The sequence below is a fragment of the Cibotium barometz genome, chromosome 17 (genome assembly GCF_041138505.1).
Source record: "Cibotium barometz isolate CiBa-2024 chromosome 17, ASM4113850v1, whole genome shotgun sequence".
Taxonomy (NCBI): domain Eukaryota; kingdom Viridiplantae; phylum Streptophyta; class Polypodiopsida; order Cyatheales; family Cibotiaceae; genus Cibotium; species Cibotium barometz.
Window position 1 is genome coordinate 10,465,471 of NC_141062.1, and position 22,721 is coordinate 10,488,191.

Genomic DNA, 22,721 nt, shown 5'->3' on the forward strand with positions numbered 1-22,721 from the left:
CAGGGTCAAGCTCATGATCAAAATGGACCTAGATGAAAGAAGTAGTGGGAGACGTGTAGTATGGTGGCGAGTTGTGATGTGAGGGTGGGTACGGGGACAATAGGTTCCAAATCTTGGAGTTGGCGGTAGACGTGGTTGGAGTAAACAGGGTCAAGCTCATGATCAAAATGGACCTAGGTATATAATGTTAGATGGGGGGTGGTGGCAGAGGGATGGGTGGTGTGCATGGTCAACTTCAAAGGGGCGTGGCAGGATGGAGAAGTTGGGGAGAAGGTGTGCCAAAGCCGGATATCCCATCAGGTAGTCCATGGTGCTGGTACCTCTTGAGTGAGGGAAGGAGGAGAAAGCGTCGGAGGAGGGCCATCGGGACATCCCTTTATAGATAACAAGACCATGTGCAGCTCCCAACTCTTAGAAATGTGTTCCATACACCGTGACCTCCTCACGGTCCTGTAATGATCTCTACAGCCAACTCCATAATATCCCCATATAATGGTAAGTATGGTGATTAGCCATGTTGTGCGGCGTAAGGGGAGTGGCTTGGTGCAAAATAATACACATCAATGTGGATGACTCTGTCACTGCTAAGCTGTAGCCGCACCCAAAGATACCGTGCATCCTCGTCCTTCCGAACAATGGTGAGAATCTGTCTGAGATGGTATCTAAAAAGGACAGCTACCCCTCCTGAGCCACGTACAGCTCCTGATGTGTGGGTCTCGGCTCAGAAAGCTGACTCCCACTCATACTCGGCTATCTATGGTAAACCCCTTTTAGGGCTCTAAAGAGTCTCTGTATAGAAAATGACATCCCTGTGAGAATCTCGATCAAACCTCCTGGATTCAAGCATAGGGTTTCATAGACCTCACGTCCCTATTTGGGACAACACTCCGTGATAATGACCCTACCATCTCTGTAGATAGCCCCACTTGCCCACTCTACGGGCCTCACGAACTATCGCCATCGCCTCACCCCGGTGTCCCACCTGTGTTGGGGTGAGATTATCCCCCATGCAAACCTGTGGACCCTTGAGGGCAGCCCCTCTGTATAGGAAAGCCTATCAACTGGTGGCATCAGAGAATCTAATGATGAGGGGCCGCTCTCGTGTCATATCCTTGCTTGCCCTCCATGTATCTACAAAGGGGAGGGGGGAGAGGAGGGGGGGTCCCGTCCACTCCTACATCTGGCAAAGCGTCATGGCATCTGCCTTGGGGAAAGCCCCCACCTGTAGCCCCTGCACTCGCACATAGAGGGCCCTATCCTTCCGTGCGTTTCTCCTCCTCGAGAGTCTCATGTACAATGCTCTGTGGGGGTTTGTGCTCCTTCACCACCTCCACCCAATCTTTCTTGGTGGTCTGTATAGTTCTTCCTGCAGCTTATCACAGCTGCTCCAAGTCCGTCCTTAGATCCTCCTGAATATTCAGGTCTATTCTATAATTATGCATCAAGCTCAATTATATCTTTGGCATTTGCATCTACATACAAGAAGATGAATCCTTTTAACAAAGTATTCAAGACTAACTTGATGTTAGCAATCAAGCCTTTTGTGAAGCTTGAGGGTAAGAGGAAGAAGAAAGGAAGTTATGATGAATAACTTTCTTCTTTTGTATGGGGCAATGATGTATGTTGGTCTATCTGGATTCACTTTTTAAAGTATGGTGTTGGCCAGCCTGTGTCCCATGTTTGTAATAGGAAGGTGATATAAAATATGCTAAAATAACTTCCAAAAAAAACAAGCAATCAATCATTTTATCCAGTCCTTGGCCTCCCCAATCAAACATACATTTATCCAACTACAACTCATCAATGTATATGCTTCAAAAGCCAAACAATGTGTAGCTTTTATCCAGAAAAGCAGTTCATAATACAGACAATACCTGGATTTTCAATACACCATGTAATATGTCGCTGCGCCTCTTCAAATATTGTCTTTCTTCTTTTGTTAAGTTCATTTGTTGCATAAACATGTGTGCATGAGCGCTGACCTATGCAGTAAACACCCCTGTTGCTCAATCACGAGTTAAACACTATAAGACCCCCATGCAATATAACAAACATTAAGTTCACTTCATGCAACAAGCTCACACAAGAAAGCCACTCACAGGTTTGATACATTGGAGATATAGAAAACAACGCATCCTAGTTTTCAAAAATGCTCTAGACACCTCCAAACGCAAACACCTAGCATGTTTTAGCTACACATTGCTGTAAAAAATGTGTCCTTATCTAGCATAAGTAAAGGGTCTAGTCAGTGCCAAAATCACAGTCAGTTACTTTAGCAATAAATCGGAGTTGAAATTGTTTGCAATACTTGAAAGTAGTGTCCTTTGCAGAGACATGCAAACTAAAAGAACACCGTTTTCTTACAAGCAATCTGCTATCCTCTGTAATGCCACACTTCACCCTTCTAAAGGGCAGCATTTGTAAAGCCTTACAAAGAGTATCGAGAGGTTTGCCACACTTGAAAATCGTTGTGCAAAAGGAAGAGGGCATTGCGATTTCAAACCAATGGGGTACTTATTTTTCACATGGAGATTTGAACGCGTAGCCACTTTCTCTGAACCCTGAGATTTTGAAATGAGGACGATTTATGGTTATGCAATAGGCCTGTGAGATTTTCAGGTCTCAGCCATACAAAGAAAGATCTCCCGAACACACAGGTGGTACCAGAGTGCAAAAAGGGTATAACATAGGCAACAAGCTGACCACTGAGCTTGACTGAATTTACAAATTTGAATGCTGTCTTCTGCACAAATCAAGTCAAAAGTTCAAGCATATGGCAACAAGTTTCTACATTTATGAGCAAACTGAGGAGCAACCTCAAAACTCCATCAAAGGCTTGATCAACTGTAATGAACTACTAAGGAGTACCAAGCCCTTCTATCACATATGTAATGATAGAGTTCTGCTTCAAAGACGAGGCATGGTGGCTGATTTGATTTCAAATAAATTCCAACACCATAATGGGCTGAGAAGCCAAAAGTTAAGGCTAGCCAAAGCATAATTGGAGACACAAGTGAAACCAGAATTGCAAACATGGCATTACCAATCAAAATCACTTGGATGCAACATTGCCCACCACAACAGTACCATGATGCCTTGGTTTTGTTAGCATTCATGGTACTAGGATGGAGCATGTGCAAAGAGAGGGATGAAGGTTCAATCCATGACAAGTTGTTGCACAATGATAGAGACAGAAATGAAATGAAATGAAATGAAATGTTATATTAACGTCTTCAAAAGGCCAAAGTGACCTATGAGACCAAAGTTACAACCATGTGACATCTGATACACTGTCTGGAAAAGAAAAGAAAGAACGAAGTATCTAGCCCCACAATACATCAGTAGGGGGGGCATCTGGAAGCAGCAACTAGGGAGAGTGGGAAGCTAATGCTACTAGTCAAAATGGGGTACATGAGTACATGGATACATGAATACATGAATATGGGGGAGTACAAAAGTGACAGCGAGTACAACAGTATATGGCTGGAGTCATAATCATCCTAGGAGCTCTAGCATGGGTCTCTGCCGGATGGCCTGGATATCTGCCATAGTGAGATGCCTGGTCAGGCGAGCCCAATGCCTCGCAATGATGCTCTGAATCCTCCGGTGTAGGCACCGTCTCCGATGTGAGGATCCGCGAACCCTCGGGCGTCTAGATCTGCCCAACTGGATAGCTCTCTCAACTAGAGTCCCACGGGGTGCTCGCTGCTGGGCTGTCGGCTGTGTCCCCTCCCGGGTAGTCCCTCTAAAGAAGTCAGTAATCTGTCTCTGTGTGGACTCCCTACCAATCGGGCGTCTGCTCCTGATGATGGACTCTCTGAGCCTGCGGATCTCCATGAGATAAAAACCCAAGCATCGCTGATCACAATAGTCCATGACTCTAGCCAGTGGTCCAAATCCCTCTCTGAAAAGGCAATGGTAGCGCCCTCGAATCTCATAATATGTTGTGCAACGACAGATGTAGTGCTCCTCCGTCTCTGGCTCTATCCAACAAATAGAGAGAGTGAGAGGGAGAAAGAAAGAAAGATATATTAAGCACAAGGAACATGAAACATAACAGGAGCATCAGCCCCCAATAGATGGTATACCACTCTCTAATATATCAAGCATAAGGCTAATGAGTATGCTCCCTCAGCTACGTCACGTGGAAAGATAGCTTGATGGTGGTGGAGCATGTCTTGGATCGGGAGAGCTAATGAGTGGATCATGGCTGTCGTCCAAGGGGCCATGGGCGCCGGGCACGCTGGAGTGTGCATGCCCAATCTAAGGTAACTCCTCTCACACGAAGTGAGTCCGCAACAACACGAGGTCTTACATGTACCGAGCTTGATCGTGATAATGAATAATAGGGCCTTCGTTATACCTTTATGTGGTGAGAATCTTTAGCATCCAATTCAGAGAGTAGAGAGAGAGAAGAGAATGAGAATGAAGAAGACGACACAGTATTGAGTCCAAAATACCAGCTGAAAGCCTCCTCCCTCCCCACCCCCCCCGGCCCCGCAAGCAGTATTTGCTTATAATATTCTTTGGATAATGTTGTCCAATGCTTGAGTAAACAAGCGATATGAATGCCCAATGCAAAAGACGAAGAAGACCGTACGTCGGCTGAGTATCCACCAATCCAAAGCTCTGCTAAAGACTCTTCGGGCCACTGATGCAAGTCCAGATAGCAATAGGACAGCACATATGCTGGCTGAATGTGAAGAGGATCCTCCTTAGTTGCCTGGAGTTGATTGAATGCTGAACTACTGCTTGATCTTTGCTGAATAAATGAATATTTGAATGGGACTGAAGTGCTTTTATATGCTCATATGCTGGTGGTGGACCAGCATAAGCTGTCGGCCAGTAGCATGTGGATAATAAATAGCATTTTTTGCTATTAAAATATTTGCGCATGGAATAAAATGCTGATTTTATGCTACCTGACTGCATTAATGCAATCCCAACTGAATTAATGTAATCCTGACTGCATTAATGCAATCCCGACTGCATGCTTGGCATTGCCATGCTCACCAACTGCCTGCTAAGAGGCTGTGCTGATGGCCGACTGTTGATCAAGAGCCTTCAAACTGGCCGACTGCTGGTAGGGGTAAAGTGAGGCAGCCGACTGGCTGCGTAGGCCCTTCCAAGGCCTAGATGAAGCTCATGGATGATCCTACTGAATTCTATATGATTGCTAATGGCTGACCTAATGCTAAGGCTGACTTCTACATGCACTAACTGATGAATTCTCCAAGTAGGTTAAGAGGACTGACACTTGACTGACCTCTAAGGCTCAGAGATTGACCTACATAGCTCATGCTTAACTGTCCCTGGACTGGGGGCTCACAATGGGGTCATGGCGTACGACAAATATTCCTATAAAAAGGTGCCACTTTTGTACAAATGTTGCACTGATGATCATGCCAATGTCACTGTGTACCCCAGTACAAGGTGCACATGACATTCCCTCGTGCTTACTTGCCGGCAGGTTCAGGGATTGCAAGTAGTCTACCAACAACTGGAGGTACTCCTGAAAGAACTCTTCATCCAGCGAAACTGCTTCATGGGTTCCACGGACTTTAAACTTCGTGTAAAACGGTCATATTCTTCGACCGGATCCATGCTTCCATTTGTGGAGCAGAATTTGTTCTGGCTCTATGACTTCAACTTCGTCGATCATATCTAGTTGTTGCTCTTTTGATATATCCTACAATGCTAGACCTACATATGGCTTCAACCAAAAAACACGAAAACATTGTGCCGGCAACTTTAACTTTAAAGACACATCACTTAACTTTTGAATGACTGGAAATGGGCCAAAACTTCGGAATGAAAGTTTGGGACAACGCTTGCCCACTTGCTTTAGCCCAAGGTGGTTCCAAACGTAGTGAACGATACGTACAGTACATTTGGAAAACGTGCTGAAAAGATTCCAAACTTAGTGAACGTTGCCCCTGATATATACACTTATAAACTTTTGAAATATGAAGTTTTAAGATTCATCAATGAACATGGTCCAATGCCGCCAACATGATAACTAACACGAGTGGATGTGCTAGTAAATATTCCTCCACAATATTTGCACTTCCACACGCACGTGTTGGAGCGACCGACACCTGGGGTGTTGGGTGTGCCTTGAATGATGGTGTGCCTTGCCCATACGGAACTCGATGCACAAGGCATCTATGGCATATGCACAAAAAGCAATCAAGAAAATGGAGAAATGTCAAGACGAGTCACGACTCGAGAGTTTTAAAATATATTTCAAAATTCAAGCACAATAAGCATAAAATTTCAGCCTATGTGTAAGGGTCCAGGGAGGTGCAGCAAAGACAGCCTTGTGGGGGAGAGAGAGAGAGAGTCTAGAGAGAGAGAGAGAGAGAGAAAGAAAGAAAGAATAAAGAAAGATATATTAACGTCTACGAGAGGCCAAAGTCGGCTATGAGACAAAAAATAATACAACTGTGTTCTTCTGGTCATCGGAAGAAAAGAAACAAAAGAAAAAGTGTGCATGTGTCTGGATACAACTGTGAATCATCATGGATCGATGGAGCCCATATGCAAACAATATAAGGGGGGTGGGGATGTGGATGGAGTGCTAAGGCAAGATGCATCTCTATATGCTGAAGGGGTAGTACAAGCATGCTATGCAGATCTATGTCTTAACTCCATCCAGTGCCATAAGAGGGATATAAGATATCATACATCGCCGATGCTGAGGCTGTGAATGGCATGAACTTGTACCCTGAGTCTGAATGAAAGCGAGCTAGCCTCTCCTGTGTCTCCATCTGGTGTCTCATTCGGATAGCTGCTATCTCTCGGTGATGACGGAGTCGGGGTGCTCTATGTCCAGTCTGTCTAGGTCTCCTCCTGGCTCTCAATTCCTCTGCTCTCTGTGCGGTCACCCCACGTGGTACATCAGCTGGCACTGGCATAGCTCTCTGTCTTAATGTCTACTAGAGACCGAACTCGACCTATGAGACAAATCAATGTACAACTGTCAATGTCTTCTGGATGTCCAGAAAAAAAAAAAAAGATCAAAATGAACATGAAATAAACTATGAAAGTATTGAGCTAGTGGGGGGGTGTGATGGATGGAGCACTACTACTAGAGGCTCAGTATGCAACCTATATGCGCAAGGTATACAAGAATGCAATGCAGATGCAGGAGAGAGAGAGAGAGAGAGAAATGAAATGAGATGAAATGTTATATTAACGTCTTCAAAAGGCCATAATGACCTATGAGACCAAAAGTTACATCATGGTGGATCTGATACAATGTCTGGATAAAAAAACCCAGAAAATGAAAAATAAAGATGATACTACTGGCACCTAGAAAATGAAACTGGAACTGGAAGGTACACTATGGAGGTACCTCCATCTCATAATATGTGCCGCATCGGACACTGGCGGATCTCCTCAATATCCTCTGTGGTCAGCACCCTGACTGGGTGTCCCGCATGCCTCGCAAGAATAATCCGAATCTGCCGCTGCAACCTCCGTCTATGCTGGGATGCCCTCCTCCGTAGTCGTGGGCGTCTGGACCACCCAAGCTCAATCGCACGATCAATCAGTGTACCCCTGGTGAGAGAGAGAGAGAGAGAGAGAGAGAGAGAGAGAGATTAACGTCTACGAGAGGCCAAAGTCGGCCTATGAGACAAAAAATAATACAACTGTGTTCTTCCGATCATCAGAAGAAAAGAAACAAAAGAAAAAGTGTGCATGTGTCTCGATACAACTGTGAATCATCATGGATCGGATACGATGAGAGAGAGAGAGAGAGAGAGAGAGAGAGAGAGAGAGAGAGAAATGAAATGAAATGAAATGAAATGTTATATTAACGTCTTCAAAAGGCCATAATGACCTATGAGACCAAAAAGTTACATCATGGTGGATCTGATACAATGTCTGGATTAAAAACCAGAAAATGAAACATAAAGATGATACTACTGGCACCTAGAAAATGAAACTAGAACTGGAAGGTAAACAAAAACCCTTATAGGGTGTGAATATAGTGAGGGGGGGGGGTACGCTATGGAGGTGAGTGGAGTACAGTGAGGGGATACAATATCATGTGGGACGGGGGGGTACATGGTTTTAGCATGGACAGATTGCCTCCCTTCCAGTATTCTCTGGAGGCACCCTCTCTCACTCATACACGGACAGAGATTACCAGACTCATCCGTTAGGATTTAGTTCAGCTGGACATTAGGAGGACATGGATACAGCCGACTGAGAAGCTGGGCACGAAGATGGCTTTCTACAGAGAGCATTTTCTTCAGCTCACAGAGCAGATGGTTTTGTGATCAGACCCAGTTACATGGATGAACACTTGTCTCATGCAGTACAATGTGCTATTGGTCAGATTCGCACATCCTCACACCAGCTTGAGATTGAGATTGGCCAATATAGAGGTATACCAGCTGAGGCCAGGATATGTCGAGTATGCCATGGGGAGCCAGAGACAGAGCTGCATTATATATGCCATTGTACTGCATACTATGAGATACGTGGTCGTTTCCGCTGTTTATTCTAAATCTCTGGAAGAAATCAGTGAGCTGGAGCTGTCGCCCACCTCTCCCTGTGGTATGAGTCCGTAGCAGTGTCTCTCTGTGACTCTCTGTCTCTAGCAAGAACTAGCCAAATCTGCGCTGGTCTGCGGACTCCATGATCTGGCGGAGTGAGGGACATCCACTAAAGATGGTGTATCTCTCTCTAATGACACTATATGCTCTGCTTCTACATACATAATGTTCCTCACTCTCAACCTCCTCCTGGCATAGTCTACATATCATCTCTGCTCTCTGGGGATCCGTGTTGCCCTACCTGCCTCAATCTCAAGCTGGTGTGATGACACTCTGAGCTGGCCAATCACCACTCGGGCACTGTGAGGCATGTACACATCCATGTATCCAGGTCTCTGTATGAATCCATCCGCTGAGATGCGCATAAACTGATCTCTATAGTAGTATAGCATCTTCGGCGGTAGAGGCTCACTGGGTGTAATCCAAGTCTCTTGAGTGTATCGCTGCCATAAATCCTGCCGAAGGACTCTGTTCCCCTCACTGTGAGAGAGCTGGATGTGTGGTGCAGGTGATCTATGTCAAGACCATGCTGAGTGAGCCAGTGTATCATCTGTGAATACCATGATCTCCTATCTCCACTCTCTGCGAGCTGCCTGGACGCCTCAAAAGCTCTATGTGAGAGTCAATCTGATGGCATATCTCTGATCCTCTGTATGAAGAGGATCGTCTGGAAAAGGGCCTCTACTATCATAGGAGGTGCAGCAAACTCCGTCCGGACAATGTCATGTGGGACGGAGGGTTTGTTGCGGATCATCCGTAAGAGCATGAGAATCTGAGGCCTCTCTATCTGAGACCATGTGGAGGTGGCGAGCCTAGGTGCCCATACTGCTACAGCATACATCAAAGCAGGGGTGACTAGTGTGTCACACAACCACCCCTTCGTGCGGGGCTCCTCGAAGTGTGCCTGGTGACACTGTCTCTTTAGCATGGCCACAGTTGCATACCCTCGTGTGAGTCTATCCCTAGCTGCCTGTGCCATAATAAATCTTCCTGGCGGAGTCGTAAATGTAATCCCCACGTACACATATGAGTCTACCACCTCTACCTATCTTGCTAGTGTGAAGATGGCCTGTCATCGAACCGGCCCTGAGGTAATGAAAATCATGGCCTTGGTTTTCCCAAGGTTCATTGTAAGCCCCCTCTGTGTGCAGAAGTCATCGAGTGCATGGAGATGGTGCTGTAGTCCCATCCGCGACTCAGAGACCAGAATAATATCATCTGCATACAGCATAATGTGGACCGTGGTACCTGAGATGTCTACCCCGTCCCCACCACCGTGACCAATGAAGTCAACCACCTCATCGATGTATAGCCCAAATAGTGTAGGAGAGAGTGGGCATCCTTGCTTCACACCTATGGTGCTAGCAATAACATCAGATAGCCCCACGGGGCATCGTATGCGCCCGAGGACCTACTCATATAAAGCATAGATGCCCCAAACCATCTCTGATGGGATCCCCAATGACTGTAGGCGCTGGAAGAGTCTCTCTCGTGGCACCGTGTCAAATGCTTTGCGGAAATCCACAAAGCAACAGTATAACCTCTTCTCCCGCGCCCTAGCCTGGTCAATCAGACATCTCAGAGTGAATATATGGTCAATAGTGGAGAAAGCTCGTCGGGATCCAGCCTGCCAGTGGTGCTCGCAGTCCCTCCTTCTCTGCACATGCGCTCAACTCTGCCTCGAGCACTGCGCCATAAAGTTTGGCCAATGTATGACCAATCATGATAGTCTTGTAGTTGCTGGGGTCTAGCATGTCTCGTGCTTTGTGAAGAGGCACGATGGTGTGCATAGTCCACTCAGCTAGTAGGCGCTCCACTAGTGCCCTATTAAAGAGGTGAGCAACAAAGGGTCCCATTGTGTCAGCTGCATAAATAAGATGCTCACTCTGTATACCTGTGTGGTCAGCCGATCTCCCATGCTGTAACCGGCGGATAGCTCTCTCTAGCATCCAGGCGGTAAAGAAAGTAGAGGTGGTAGGGCGGGATTCCTGTGGCTATGGTAAGGGATATGGTAGAGGCTCTTTGCATATGTGTGCCATGTGTGTGGATCCTCAATCGGGGTAGGAGGGCGAGGCTCTCTCATCCTGCACCATGCGTGGCTGCATCTCTGCTCATGAGTAGGTGGTATATATCCCAGTACTGTGCCTCCTCATATGCACGCCTCTTACGGCGTGTGAGGATCCTCATCTGTCGGCTCACCTGTCTCTGTGTAATGGTCCCCAGTGCTCTCTCGGCACGGAGGTGTCTATATAGCTCTCTGCACTCATCATCATACCACCGATTCTCGGGCATGCTCCCAAATCTATCTGTGTGTGCAATGTGTGTATGATGGGGGAAGCTACGGGTGGCAGCCGTATGTAGTAGAGATGACAGCTGGGTGGTGAGTGTGTCTAGAGGTAACAGGGGATCCATCTGGAATAGCCCGTCATATACATGATGCTCATATATGTCTGCCAAGTCATGGGTGAAGTAGAAAGTTGTATGCGATGCCTGTGTGGTCTGTGTGGGTGTTGGTGTGGAGCTCGCCAGTGACATTAAGAGGTACGTGTGATCCGCACCAATAGGACAGGGGGGGATGGTGAAAGATGTCACTGCCTGTGTGGTCTCCATGGACCCCATGATGTAGTCCATTGTGCTACCCCCCCCTGATCGTGGAAAGCATGTCAGTGCTCCTAAATCCTGCCACTGTCTCATCCCGTTATAAATAACGAGATAGTGTCGCGCTCCCAAGCTCAAGTAAGTGATGACCATATCTGGTGTTTTCCGGACCCATGTCCTCTGACACCCTGCAAGCTCCCGTGTCCTCCACCTCTAGTGTGTGCATCACCTCGTGGTGCTCGAAATCATAAATGTCGCACTGTCGGCTCTGTGTCCGTGCATTGAAGTCCCCCATAAGGAGGACTTCCCCCAGGTTGGAGTAGTGTATGATCTCATCTCAAAGGCCTGCATATGGTGACTCTCCCAATGGCCCTCTGTCCTCCTCGTCGCCTCTACTCTCATCCTTTGTTGTCATGGCATATCTCGATCCTCTAGGAGAGAAGTAGCATAGAGCAATGTATAACACCCTGTCTGCTGAGAGTTGCAGTCTAATCCACATGTATCTAGCCTCCTGGTCACGTGCTACCACCTGTAGGCGCTCCTGCTTGAAGAATACCGCTATACCTCCATATCCTCTCGATGTGCTCTGCCGTGTGGTCCCCTTGTATGTAAACTCCCACTGATAGCCCTCTACTTTGGGTAGCCCCCTCTCTGGGCTCTGGTGCGTCTCTGTAAGTAGTATGATGTCCCTTCCCTCCATGACCTCCTCCATCCTCCCAGGATGTGTCCAAACTGCTCCATTGCAGTTCCAAACTACTATGTGTATCTGTGAATCTAGATCCTCCATAGCCGATGTCCCATAGGCCGGTGGCCTTGCCATCGATGATGATACGGCCATCGCGATAGAATGCTCTCTTGCCCTCTTTCCGGGCATGTAGCACTCTCGGCATGCATGTTTTCTTGTCTTCTATCTGCATCCTTGTAAGGTCGTCATCCAAATAGATGGAATCTCCCTGTAATCCTCGTAGAATCACCCTCTTCCTCATGAGGGTGACCCTCTCTGTCTCTCCTGCAAATTGTAGGATGAGGGCTTGCTTGCGTGTTGAGTCTTTCCCCCGGCTCTCCATGCTTTGTGAAGGGGAGAGGGTCCTCTTCCCTATAAACGTGCTTCATGCATAGAAGCTGTCCATCTATCTCAGGAGTGGAGTCGGGTGTCTCGGATATACCTGTGACTCGAATGTTGAGGCGGCGGGCATGCCTCATCTTCTCCTCCTCAATGGTGGTGTGAATGATTTGGTGTTCTTCCCTTTGAGTCTCCTCCCTCACTTCTTTACCGATGTTCTTCTTCACCACCTCAACCCATCCTAACTGCTTGGCTTCGAGTTTTCCCTCCATGTCCTTTGTGTTCTACTTGGAGATCTCTTCTTTGATGGCCCTTCTTCCTTCTCGGTGTTCTTGACGGCTACCAGTTCCACTTTCAATACACTCACCTCCTCCTTGAGTGCCGTGTTCTCTTGTTCAAGGTCCGTGACCCGTGCTTCGAGGGCCATGATGTGCCGGTGTAGTTTCTTCTCCACCTCATTGAGGTTGGAATCGGATGCCTTCTTGTTCTCCTTGATTAGTGCCTTCATTGCTGTCTTGAGGGCCTCGAGCTTCTCTCGGAGACTCGGAGCCATTCCTCGAGATTACTCTGCAGCGCTTCCCACAGGCAAGGAGGAGAGAGAGAAAGATATATTAACGTCTATGAGAGGCCAAAGTCGGCCTATGAGACAAAAAATAATACAACTGTGTTCTTCCGGTCATCGGAAGAAAAGAAAGAAAAGAAAAAGTGTGCATGTGTCTGGATACAACTGTGAATCATCATGGATCGCTGGAGCCCATATACAAACAATATAAAGGGGGGTGGGGATGTGGATGGAGTGCTAAGGCAAGATGCATCTCTATATGCTGAAGGGGTAGTACAAGCATGCTATGCAGATCTATGTCTAACTCCATCCAGTGCCATAAGACGGATATAAGATATCATACATCGCCGATGCTGAGGTTGTGAATGGCGTGAACATGTATCCTGAGTCTGAATGAAAGCGAGCTAGCCTCTCCTGTGTCTCCATCTGGTGTCTCATTCGGATAGCTGCTATCTCTCGGTGACGGAGTCGGGGTGCTCTATGTCCAGTCTGTCTAGGTCTCCTCCTGGCTCTCAATTCCTCTGCTCTCTGTGCGGTCACCCCACGTGGTACATCAGCTGGCACTGGCATAGCTCTCTGGAAGAAATCTGTGAGCTGGGACTGTCTCCCACCCCTAGTGGGAGCGGGTGTCTGGAGGAGTCTCTCTCGAGAACTATGAAGCTCTAGTAGTAGTCTGCCAAGCTGTCGCTGGTCCGAGGCCTCCATCAATTGATGTAGTGAAGAGTGCTCCTCAAACAATCCTGCATATCTATCTCTGACCCCCTGGTGGGCTCTACATCTACATACAAAGTGATCCTCAGTCTCCACCTCCTCGCGGCACAATCTGCATATCCACTCAGCTCTGGGAACCCGTGCCGCTCTCCCAACCTCTATCTCTAGCTTATGTGATGAGACTCGTAGCTGTCCAATAGCAACGCGAGCTGTGTGGCATGTATACATCCATATACCGCGGTAGCTGTATAAACCCATCCCCTGAGATGCTCATAAAGTGGTCTCTGTAATACAGCATCTTCGGTGGTAGTGGGCTCTCTGGTACTACATGTCTCCTATATGTAGCGCTGCCATATGTCAAGACGGGTCACGACTCGAGAGTTTTAAAATATATTTCAAAATTCAAGCACAATAAGAATAAAATTTCAGCCTATGTGTAAGGGTCCCGGGAGGTGCAGCAGAGAGAGCCTTGTGGGAGAGAGGGAGAGAGAGAGAGAGAGAGAGAGAGAGTTATGATGCTGCCTTGGGGGCCTGAGGAAGGGTGGGTGGGAAAAGGGAGGCAGAGGGACTAGCGAGCGGGCGGGTGAGCGGACAGGGAGACGGGCCAGCATAGCGCGAGCAGGGCAGCGAGGCGAAGAGAATAGCAGGTGAGAAGCAAATGGGGGGGAGGCGAACAGAATAGCAAAGCGAACGGCGGGCAGCGGGCGAGGCGAAGGGACTAGCGGGCGAGGCGAAGGGTCGGTGGGAAAAGGGAGGAGGAGGGACTAGCGGGCGAGGCGAAGGGTGGGTGGGAAAAGGGACGCGGAGGGACTAGTGGGCGAGCGGACAGGGAGACGGGCCAACATAGCACAAGCAGGGTAGCGAGGCGAACAGAATAGCGAGCGAGGCGAACAGAAGAGAAGAGGGGAGAGAGAGAGAGAGAGAGAGAGAGAGAGAGAGAGAGAGAGAGAGAGAGAGAGAGAGAGAATGAAATGATATATTAACGTCTTCAAAAGGCCAAAATGACCTATGAGACCAAAAAGGTTACAACAATTGGTGGATCTTATACAATGTCTGTGTAACAAAAGCTAAAAACAACTAAACAACTAACTGAAACTGAACCGAGAGAGAGAGAGAGAGAGAGAGAGAGAGAGAGAGAGAGAAATGAAATGAAATGAAATGTTATATTAACGTCTTCAAAAGGCCATAATGACCTATGAGACCAAAAGTTACATCATGGTGGATCTGATACAATGTCTGGATAAAAAAACCCAGAAAATGAAAAAAGATACTACAGGCACCTAGAAAATGAAACTGGAAATGGAAGGTAAACAGAAACCCTTATAGGGTGTGAATATAGTGAGGGGGGGGGGGGGGGGTACGCTATGGAGGTGAGTGGAATATAGTGAGGGGATACAATATCATGTGGGACGGAGGGGTACACTATGGAGGTGCCTCCATCTCATAATATGTGCCGCATCGGACGCTGGCGGATCTCCTCAATATCCTCCATGGTGAGTACTTTGACTGAAACGAGAGAGAGAGAGAGAGAGGCATGGAGAGAGAGAGAGAGAGAAAGAAAGAAAGAAAGAAAGAACGTCTACTAGAGGCCGAACTCGACCTATGAGACAAATCAATGTACAACTGTCAATGTCTTCTGGATGTCCAGAAAAAGAAAAAAAAGACAAAATGAACATGAAATAAACTATGAAAGTACTGAGCTAGTGGGGGGGTGTGATGGATGGAGCACTACTGCTAAAGGCTCAGTATGCAACCTATATGCGCAGGGTATACAACAATGCAATGCAGATCTGTCTAGCTCCAACCAGTACCATAATGGGGGTGTAATATGTGACACATAGGCGATTGCGAGGCAAAAATACCTCGGAGCATGATCTCCGGGTGTGAGTGTAAGTGAGCTAGCCGCTCCTGGATATGGTGCTGATGTCAAGCCCCTATCTCTGTGATCTCCCTCTGATGTAGTCTATGAATCTGGTAGCCTGGTGCTCTCGGTCTCCATCTCGCTCGGAGGTCCGCAGCGCGCTGAACTGTAACCGCCTCCTGTGTCAGGATAGGCACTGAGAAAGATCTCTGGAAGAAATCAATGAGCTCGAGCAGAGCTATCGCCCACCTCTCCCTGTGGTATGAGTCCGTAGCAGTGTCTCTCTGTGGCGCTGTGTCTCTAGCAAGAACTGGCCAAATCTGCGCTGGTCTGCGGACTCCATGATCAAGCCGAGTGAGGGATGTCCACTGAAGATGGTGGTGTATCTCTCTCTAATGACACTATATGCTCTGCATCTGCATACATAACGTTCCTCACTCTCAACCTCCTCCTGGCATAGTCTGCATATCATCTCTGCTCTGGGGATCCGTGCTGCCCTACCTGCCTCAATCTCAAGCTGGTGTGATGACACTCTGAGCTGGCCAATCACCACTCGGGCACTGTGAGGCATGTACACATCCATGTATCTAGGTCTCTGTATGAATCCATCCGCTAAGATACGCATAAACTGATCTCTGTAGTATAGCATCTTCGGCGGTAGAGGCTAACTGGGTGTAATCCAAGTCTCTTGAGTGTATCGCTGCAACAAAACCTGCCGAAGGACTCTATTCCTCTCACTGTGAGAGGGCTGGATGTGTGGTGCATGTATATCATAATGAAAGGTGGCAGGTGATCTATGTCAAGACCATGCTGAGTGAGCCACTGTATCATCTGTGAATACCATGATCTCCTATCTCCACTCTCTGCCCTAGCTGCTTGGACGCCTCAAAAGCTCTATGTGAGAGATGTCTACCCCGTCCCCACCACCGTGACCAATGAAGTCAGCCACCTCATCGATGTATAGCCCAAATAGTGTAGGAGAGAGTGGGCATCCTTGCTTCACACCTATGGTGCTAGCAATAACATCAGATAGCCCCCCGGGGCATCGTATGCGCCCAAGGACCTTGCGCATATAAAGCATAGATGCCCCAAACCATCGTAGGCGCTGGAAGAGTCTCTCTCGTGGCACCGTGTCAAATGCTTTGCGGAAATCCACAAAGCAGCAGTATAATCTCTTCTCCCGCGCCCTAGCTTGGTCAATCAGACATCTCAGAGTGAATATATGGTCAATAGTGGAGAAAGCTCGTCGGAATCCAGCCTGCCCTGGTGCTCACAGTCCCTCCTCCTCTGCATATGAGCTCAACTCTGCGCCTCGAGCACTGCGCCATAAAGTTTGGCCATTGTATGACCAATCATGATAGTCCTGTAGTTGCTGGGGTCTAGCATGTCTCGTGCTTTGTGGAGAGGCACGATGGTGTGCATAGTCCACTCCACTAGTGCCCTATTAAAGAGGTGAGCAACAAAGGGTCCCACTGTGTCAGCTGCATAAATAAGATGCTCACTCTGTATACCTGTGTGGTCAGCCCATCTCCCATGCTGTAACCGGCGGATAGCTCTCTCTACCATCGAGGTGGTAAAGAAAGCAGAGGTGGTAGGGCGGGATTCCTATGGCTGTGGTATGGGCGGCTGCTGAGGGATATGGTAGAGGCTCTTTGCATATGTGTGCCATGTGTGTGGATCCTCAATCAGGGTACGAAGGTGAGGCTCTCTCATCCTGCTGGGCCATGTAGTGGCTGCATCTCTGCTCATGAGTAGGTGGTATATATCCCAGTACTGTGCCTCCTCATATGCACGCCTCTTACGGCGTGTGAGGATCCTCATCTATCGGCTCACCTGTCTCTGTGTAATGGTCCCCAGTGCTCCTTGGGCACGGAGGTGTCTATATAGCTCTCTGCACTCATCATCATACCACCGATCCTGGGGCGGGACTGATGGTTTGCTGCGGATCATACAAGAGAACATCATGACTTGGGGCCTCTCAACTCGCTGCCAATCCTCATTGGATAAATCTGGCCCCCAGAAAGCTGCTCCATACATCAAGGCTAGTGTGACGAGGGTGTCAAAAAGCCAACCCTTCGTCCTTGGCTCCTGGAAATGTGCCTGGAAGCACTGCCGCTCAAGTAAGCTCAAGGTTGCATATCCCTGCGTCACTCTGGAATGTGCTGCGGGAAGCATGGTAAAGCGTGGGCCACTGAAAGTGACACCAAGGTAGACACAGGATGAGACAATCTCCACAAGATCCCCTCTATATGTGAAGCTCAATCTGGATGTGAAGGGGCGAGGGGTATTGAAGACCATTACCTTGGTTTTACCAAGGTTAATAGAGAGGTCCCGCTGAGTGCAAAAGTTATGTAAGGCATTCAACTATCTTTGAAGCCCTTCGGCTGAGTCTAAGAGGAGGACAATGTCATCTGCAAAAAGTAGTATGGGGATCAATATGCCTGCCAATGTCGGACCAGCCCCGCCTAATCCATCAATGAAGCTCGAGATCTCATCAATGTAGAGGCCGAAAAGAGTGGGTGATAGAGGGAAGCCCTGTTTCACCCCAATAGTGCTGGAAATCTCCTTTGATGTACCTCCTGGGGCTCTCACTCGTTGGGTGACGAACTCATAGAGGGTGATGATGCTCCAAACCATGTCAGATGGGACTCCAATCTCCTGTAGACGGTGTAGGAGGCGGGCTCAAGGTGCAGTATCAAAAGCTTTGCGGAAATCCACAAAGCAACAGTAAATCCTCTGATGTCGTGCTCTACCCTCCTCGATGATGGCATGGAGGGTAAAGATGTGGTCAAGGGTAGAGTAGCTCTTCCAAAAGCCAGCCTATCCTGAGGCTCCGCATCCCTGGCTCTCTGCAAATGAACTGAGCTCCGCCTCTAGCCACTGATCCATAGAGTTTGGCCAATGTGTGGCAATCATGATCATCTTGTAGTTATTAGGATCAAGTGGATCTCCGGCTTTGAGGATGGGGGTGATGGTGTTGGTGGACCAAGAGGGTGGAAATCCTTCGCAAAGGGCTCTATTGAGCATGTAGGCTAGTAGGGGCGCAAGGGTATCATGGGCATGCGAGATGTACTCGGCAGTGAGTCCCTCATGATCTTGGGCTCGCTCATTGCGTAGTCTATGAATGGCCTTGAGGACCATGCCCTTTGTGAAGAAGGTGGAGGTGGTGGGGGTAGGGGTGGCTAATGGGGGATATGATAGAGGGAGCGTGCATAGGAGTGCCATGTGTCCGAGCAAGTGATAGGTGTGGGAGGGAGATGTTCTCGGAGTTTCCTCCAGGCCTCTTTGCAATTCTGCCCTAAGAAAAGTCCATATAACTCATCCTCTTTTCGAGCATAGAACTCCTCTTTCTTGTGTAGGATGAGCCGTTGAGAAATCCGTTGCGCTTGGTGCTTCATGATTTGCCCAATATGTACCTCACGCTTAAGACGGGAGCGTGTGGCCCGACATTCGTCATCATACCAACAATTATGGAGCATGGAACCGCAAGGTGGCTTGGCAGTAGACCGCCACGTGCAGATGAAAGAAGCAATGGTAGATGTGTGGAGTATGGTGGTGAGTTGTGTTGTGAGGGTGGATAGGGGGCAGTAGGTTCCACATCCTGGAGTTGGTGGTAGATGTGGTTGGAGTAAACAAGGTCAAGCTCGTGATCAAAAAGGACCCGAGTGTAATGTGAGATGGGGTGGGTGCAAGTAAGAGTGAAAGAGAGGTAGGCATGATCAGCTTCAAAAGGGGGTGGCGGAATGGAGAAGTCGGGGATAAGGTGTGCCAAAGCCGGAGATCCCATAAGGTAGACCACAGTGCTAGTACCTCCTGAGTGAGGGAAGGAGGTGAGGGCGCCGGAGGAGGGCCATCGGGACATCCCATTATAGATAACGAGACCATGTGCAGCTCCCAGCTCTAAGAAATATCTCCCATACACTGTGACCTCCTCACGGTCCTATGATGATCACTGCAGCCCTGTGTCAGTGATGTCCAGCTCCTGTAGTCTGATAGGGTCGTCTAGATCGAGTAGTGGGACCTGCTCACTTCCCGTCCTGGCGTTGAAATCCCCGGGCAGGAGGACTTCCCCCAACTGTGAGAACTCCATGATATCCCCATATAATGGTAAGTACGGTGACTGGCCATGCTGTGCGGCGTAAGGGGAGTGGCCTGGTGCAAAATAACACACAGCAATGTGGATGACTCTGTCACTGTCACTGCTAAGCTGTAGCTGCACCCAAAGATATCGTGCATCCTCGTCCTTCCGGACGATGCTGAGAATCTGTCGGAGATGGGATCTAAAAAGGACAGCTACCCCCCCCCCCCCCCCCCCCCCGAGCCACGTACTCCTCCTGATGTGCGGGTCTCGCCTTGAAAAGCTGACTCCCACTCGTACCCGGCTATGTATGGTAAGCCCCTCTCAGGGCTCTGATGAGTCTCTGTATCAAAAATGACATCTCTGCCTGTGAGAATTTCGCTCAAGCCTCCTGGATTCGACCACAGCATGCCATTGCAGTTCCATACTGCCAACCCTAGGTGTTTGGTCTCATAGACCCCGCATCCCTATTTGGGACGGCGCTCACTGATGATGACTCTACCATCTCTGTAGATAGCCCACTTGCCTGCTCTGCGGGCCTCATGAACAGTCACCATCGCCTCACGCCGATGTGCCACCTGTGCTGGAGTGAGATCATCTCCCATGTACACCTGTGTGCCCTTGAGGGCAGCCCGCCTGTCTAAGAAGGCATGTCTGCTGGTGGCATCAGGGAATCTAATGATGAGGGGTCGCTCTCGTGTCATATCCTTTCCTACCCTCCATGTATCTGCAAAGGGGGAGGCGATCCCGTCCACTCCTAGCATCTAGCAAAGCGTCATGGCATCCTCCTTGGGGGAAGCCCCCGCCTATAGCTGAGAGGCACGCTCAAGAGTGACCCCTCTGGATGTGGATGCAGCTCTGTCCTGACCCTGCCTCTGCTGTGCTGAAGTGGTGCTCCCAAAGCGTAAGAGTCTCTCTATGCCGGCGTATCTCTAGTAGAAAAAGTCCTAGGCATCTCTGGTCACTATAGTCCATCACTCTGGTAAGAGGGCCGAACCCCTCTCTGAAAAGGCAATGGAACCTCCCCTTTAATCTCATGGTACTACACGGGGCATCGACAGATGTAGTGCTCTTCCGTCTCTAGCTCTAGCTGACATAGTTACTCTGCCGGTACTCTCTGTGGTCCATATCTACCTGTCTCAATCCTCAGCTGATGAGAGGAAGTGCAGATTTGACCAATAGTGCATCTGATACCATGTGACAAATGTATGTCCATGTATCTCGGACGAATGATGAAACCATCCTCTGTTAGGCGAAGCAGGTGATCTCTGTAAAAACTCATCTTCGTTGGTGATACCCATGTCCTCTCAGTGTCTAATCTGATAATATCCTGCCTGATGATTCTGTTCACCTCTGAGTGGTGCAAAGGCAGAGCAGGGGCATCTAAAGAGTAGTGAAAAGGTGGCAATCTATCCATCAAGATCCCAAGTAGACCGAACCATGTAGTCATCTGTGCATACCAGCATGTCTCATCTCCCCTTTCTGCAAGCTGTCGTGATGACTCCAAAGCGAGCCTAGCATATCTATGTCGAGGGAGCTCCCATAAACTGTGGAGGAAAGATACTGACCTGGTAAGAGCCTCTACTACGAGTGATGCAGCAGCCATCTCTGCTCGAATGATCTCATGTGGGACTGATGGCTTACTGCGTATCATCCAAGCAATCATCATATCAAGAGGTCTCTCCATAGACCCCATCCATCGTAGGCCCCCCCGTGCGGCGGTGGCGATGATCTAGGCTCGGTCCCCAAATGGGGACACCATATAGTAGAGTGAGAGACCATAGTATCAAAGAACCATAGTTTGGTCTTGGGCTAAAGAGTACTGAAAAAGTGGCAATCTATCCATCGAGATCCCATGTAGACCGAACCATGTAGTCATCTGTGCATACCAGCATGTCTCATCTCCCCTTTCTGCAAGCTGTCGTGATGACTCCAAAGCGAGCCTAGCATATCTGTGTCGAGGGAGCTCCCATCAACTGTGGAGGAAAGATACTGACCTGGTAAGAGCCTCTACTACGAGTGGTGCAGCAGCCATCTCTGCTCGAATGATCTCATGTGGGACTGATGGCTTACTGTGTATCATCCTAGCAATCATCATAACAAGAGGTCTCTTCATAGACCCCCACCCCCCGTGCGGCGGTGGCGATGATCTAGGCTCGGTCCCCAAATGGGGGCAGTGGGCACCATATAGTAGAGTAGGGGAAACCAAAGTATCAAAGAGTCATAGTTTGGTCTTGGGCTCCTGAAACTGTACCTGTGAGCACATCTTCTCTAGCATCCGGGGCAGCATATCCTTGTGTCAATCTCGCCTCAGCGGCTGCTCACATGCAAAAAGCTGGGCCCCTAAATAAGACTCCTAGACATACATAGAAGGTAACCTGCTCCACAGTCTCCCCTCTATAAATGAAACCCAGTGCTGATCTGCTAATCCACTGCGCTGAAAGAGAGAGAGAGAGAGAGAGAGATGTGATAGCAAACAAGAGAGAAAGATTGCACAACTCAAATGATACTCAATGTTAATAGAACCACCCAAGTACATGCTTTTATAAGCATCAAGCCTTATCTTTTGACCAAAGCCAAATACAGGTTGTTCACACCAACTCGCTCCGAAATACCCAACAGGTTTGAAGATGCTACTTTATGAAGTAGAGATGTGAGGCATCACTTTGTCTTCCAATATTGAATGGACTAGAAAAATGTTATGTATCGTGTAATGACAAGATTTCCCCTAGGGACGGTTGCGTAATTGGGAATTTAGAGAGATAAGCCAATGCTTGGTGTGGCCAATGTAAGTTAGAAAGGCCTAGGCCTAAAGGGACGCCCAAAGGCATTAGTTGAAGGAATAAGGTGAATGCCCCAAAGGGGTTTATACCTTAGAGAATTAATTGACCACATGGCAAGCACTGGGAAAGGTCTCGAGGACATGCCATTTCCCAAGATGCTTATGAATAGGAGAAACTGTTTTGAGGTGGACAACTAATGGGAGATGGTTCAGTCTTTTGAGAGGCAATTTCCGGATCTCCTTACCACGAACTTCTCTGTGTGATGCAGGTTGGAATGTCTCAAGACGCTAAGTGAGACTTTAATTAGCTTGAGCTCACTTTTGATCAGCCCATTTTATTAGCTCTTTGAGCACAGCTATCCCTAATTGTCCCTATACAGGGCCACCTTTGGGAATGAGTCTAACCCCATCAAGTGCCAACTTACTTATTATGACCCTTGGGAACATAAGATCAGAGGCAGCTCGATTGGGAAGCAGACTTCAATAACTTGTCTTGTGT

At 48.4% G+C, this 22,721-nt stretch overlaps 1 protein-coding gene across 7 annotated transcripts in view; it reads right to left on the bottom strand.

The window, feature by feature from the left end:
- The window catches only part of LOC147629664 (uncharacterized), a 104,427-nt gene that overhangs the window by 70,219 nt on the left and 11,487 nt on the right, over positions 1 to 22,721 (bottom strand). For 5 of the 7 annotated variants that reach the window (XM_086811173.1, XM_086811170.1, XM_086811171.1 and 2 more), the window contains exon 4: positions 1,875 to 1,982. In XM_086811173.1, the coding sequence (XP_086667299.1) occupies positions 1,875 to 1,982 (108 nt within the window). Of the gene's footprint in view, positions 1 to 1,874; positions 2,000 to 22,721 lie in introns of all 7 variants that reach the window. The other 2 variants (XM_086811174.1, XM_086811175.1) reach the window with 2 other exon arrangements.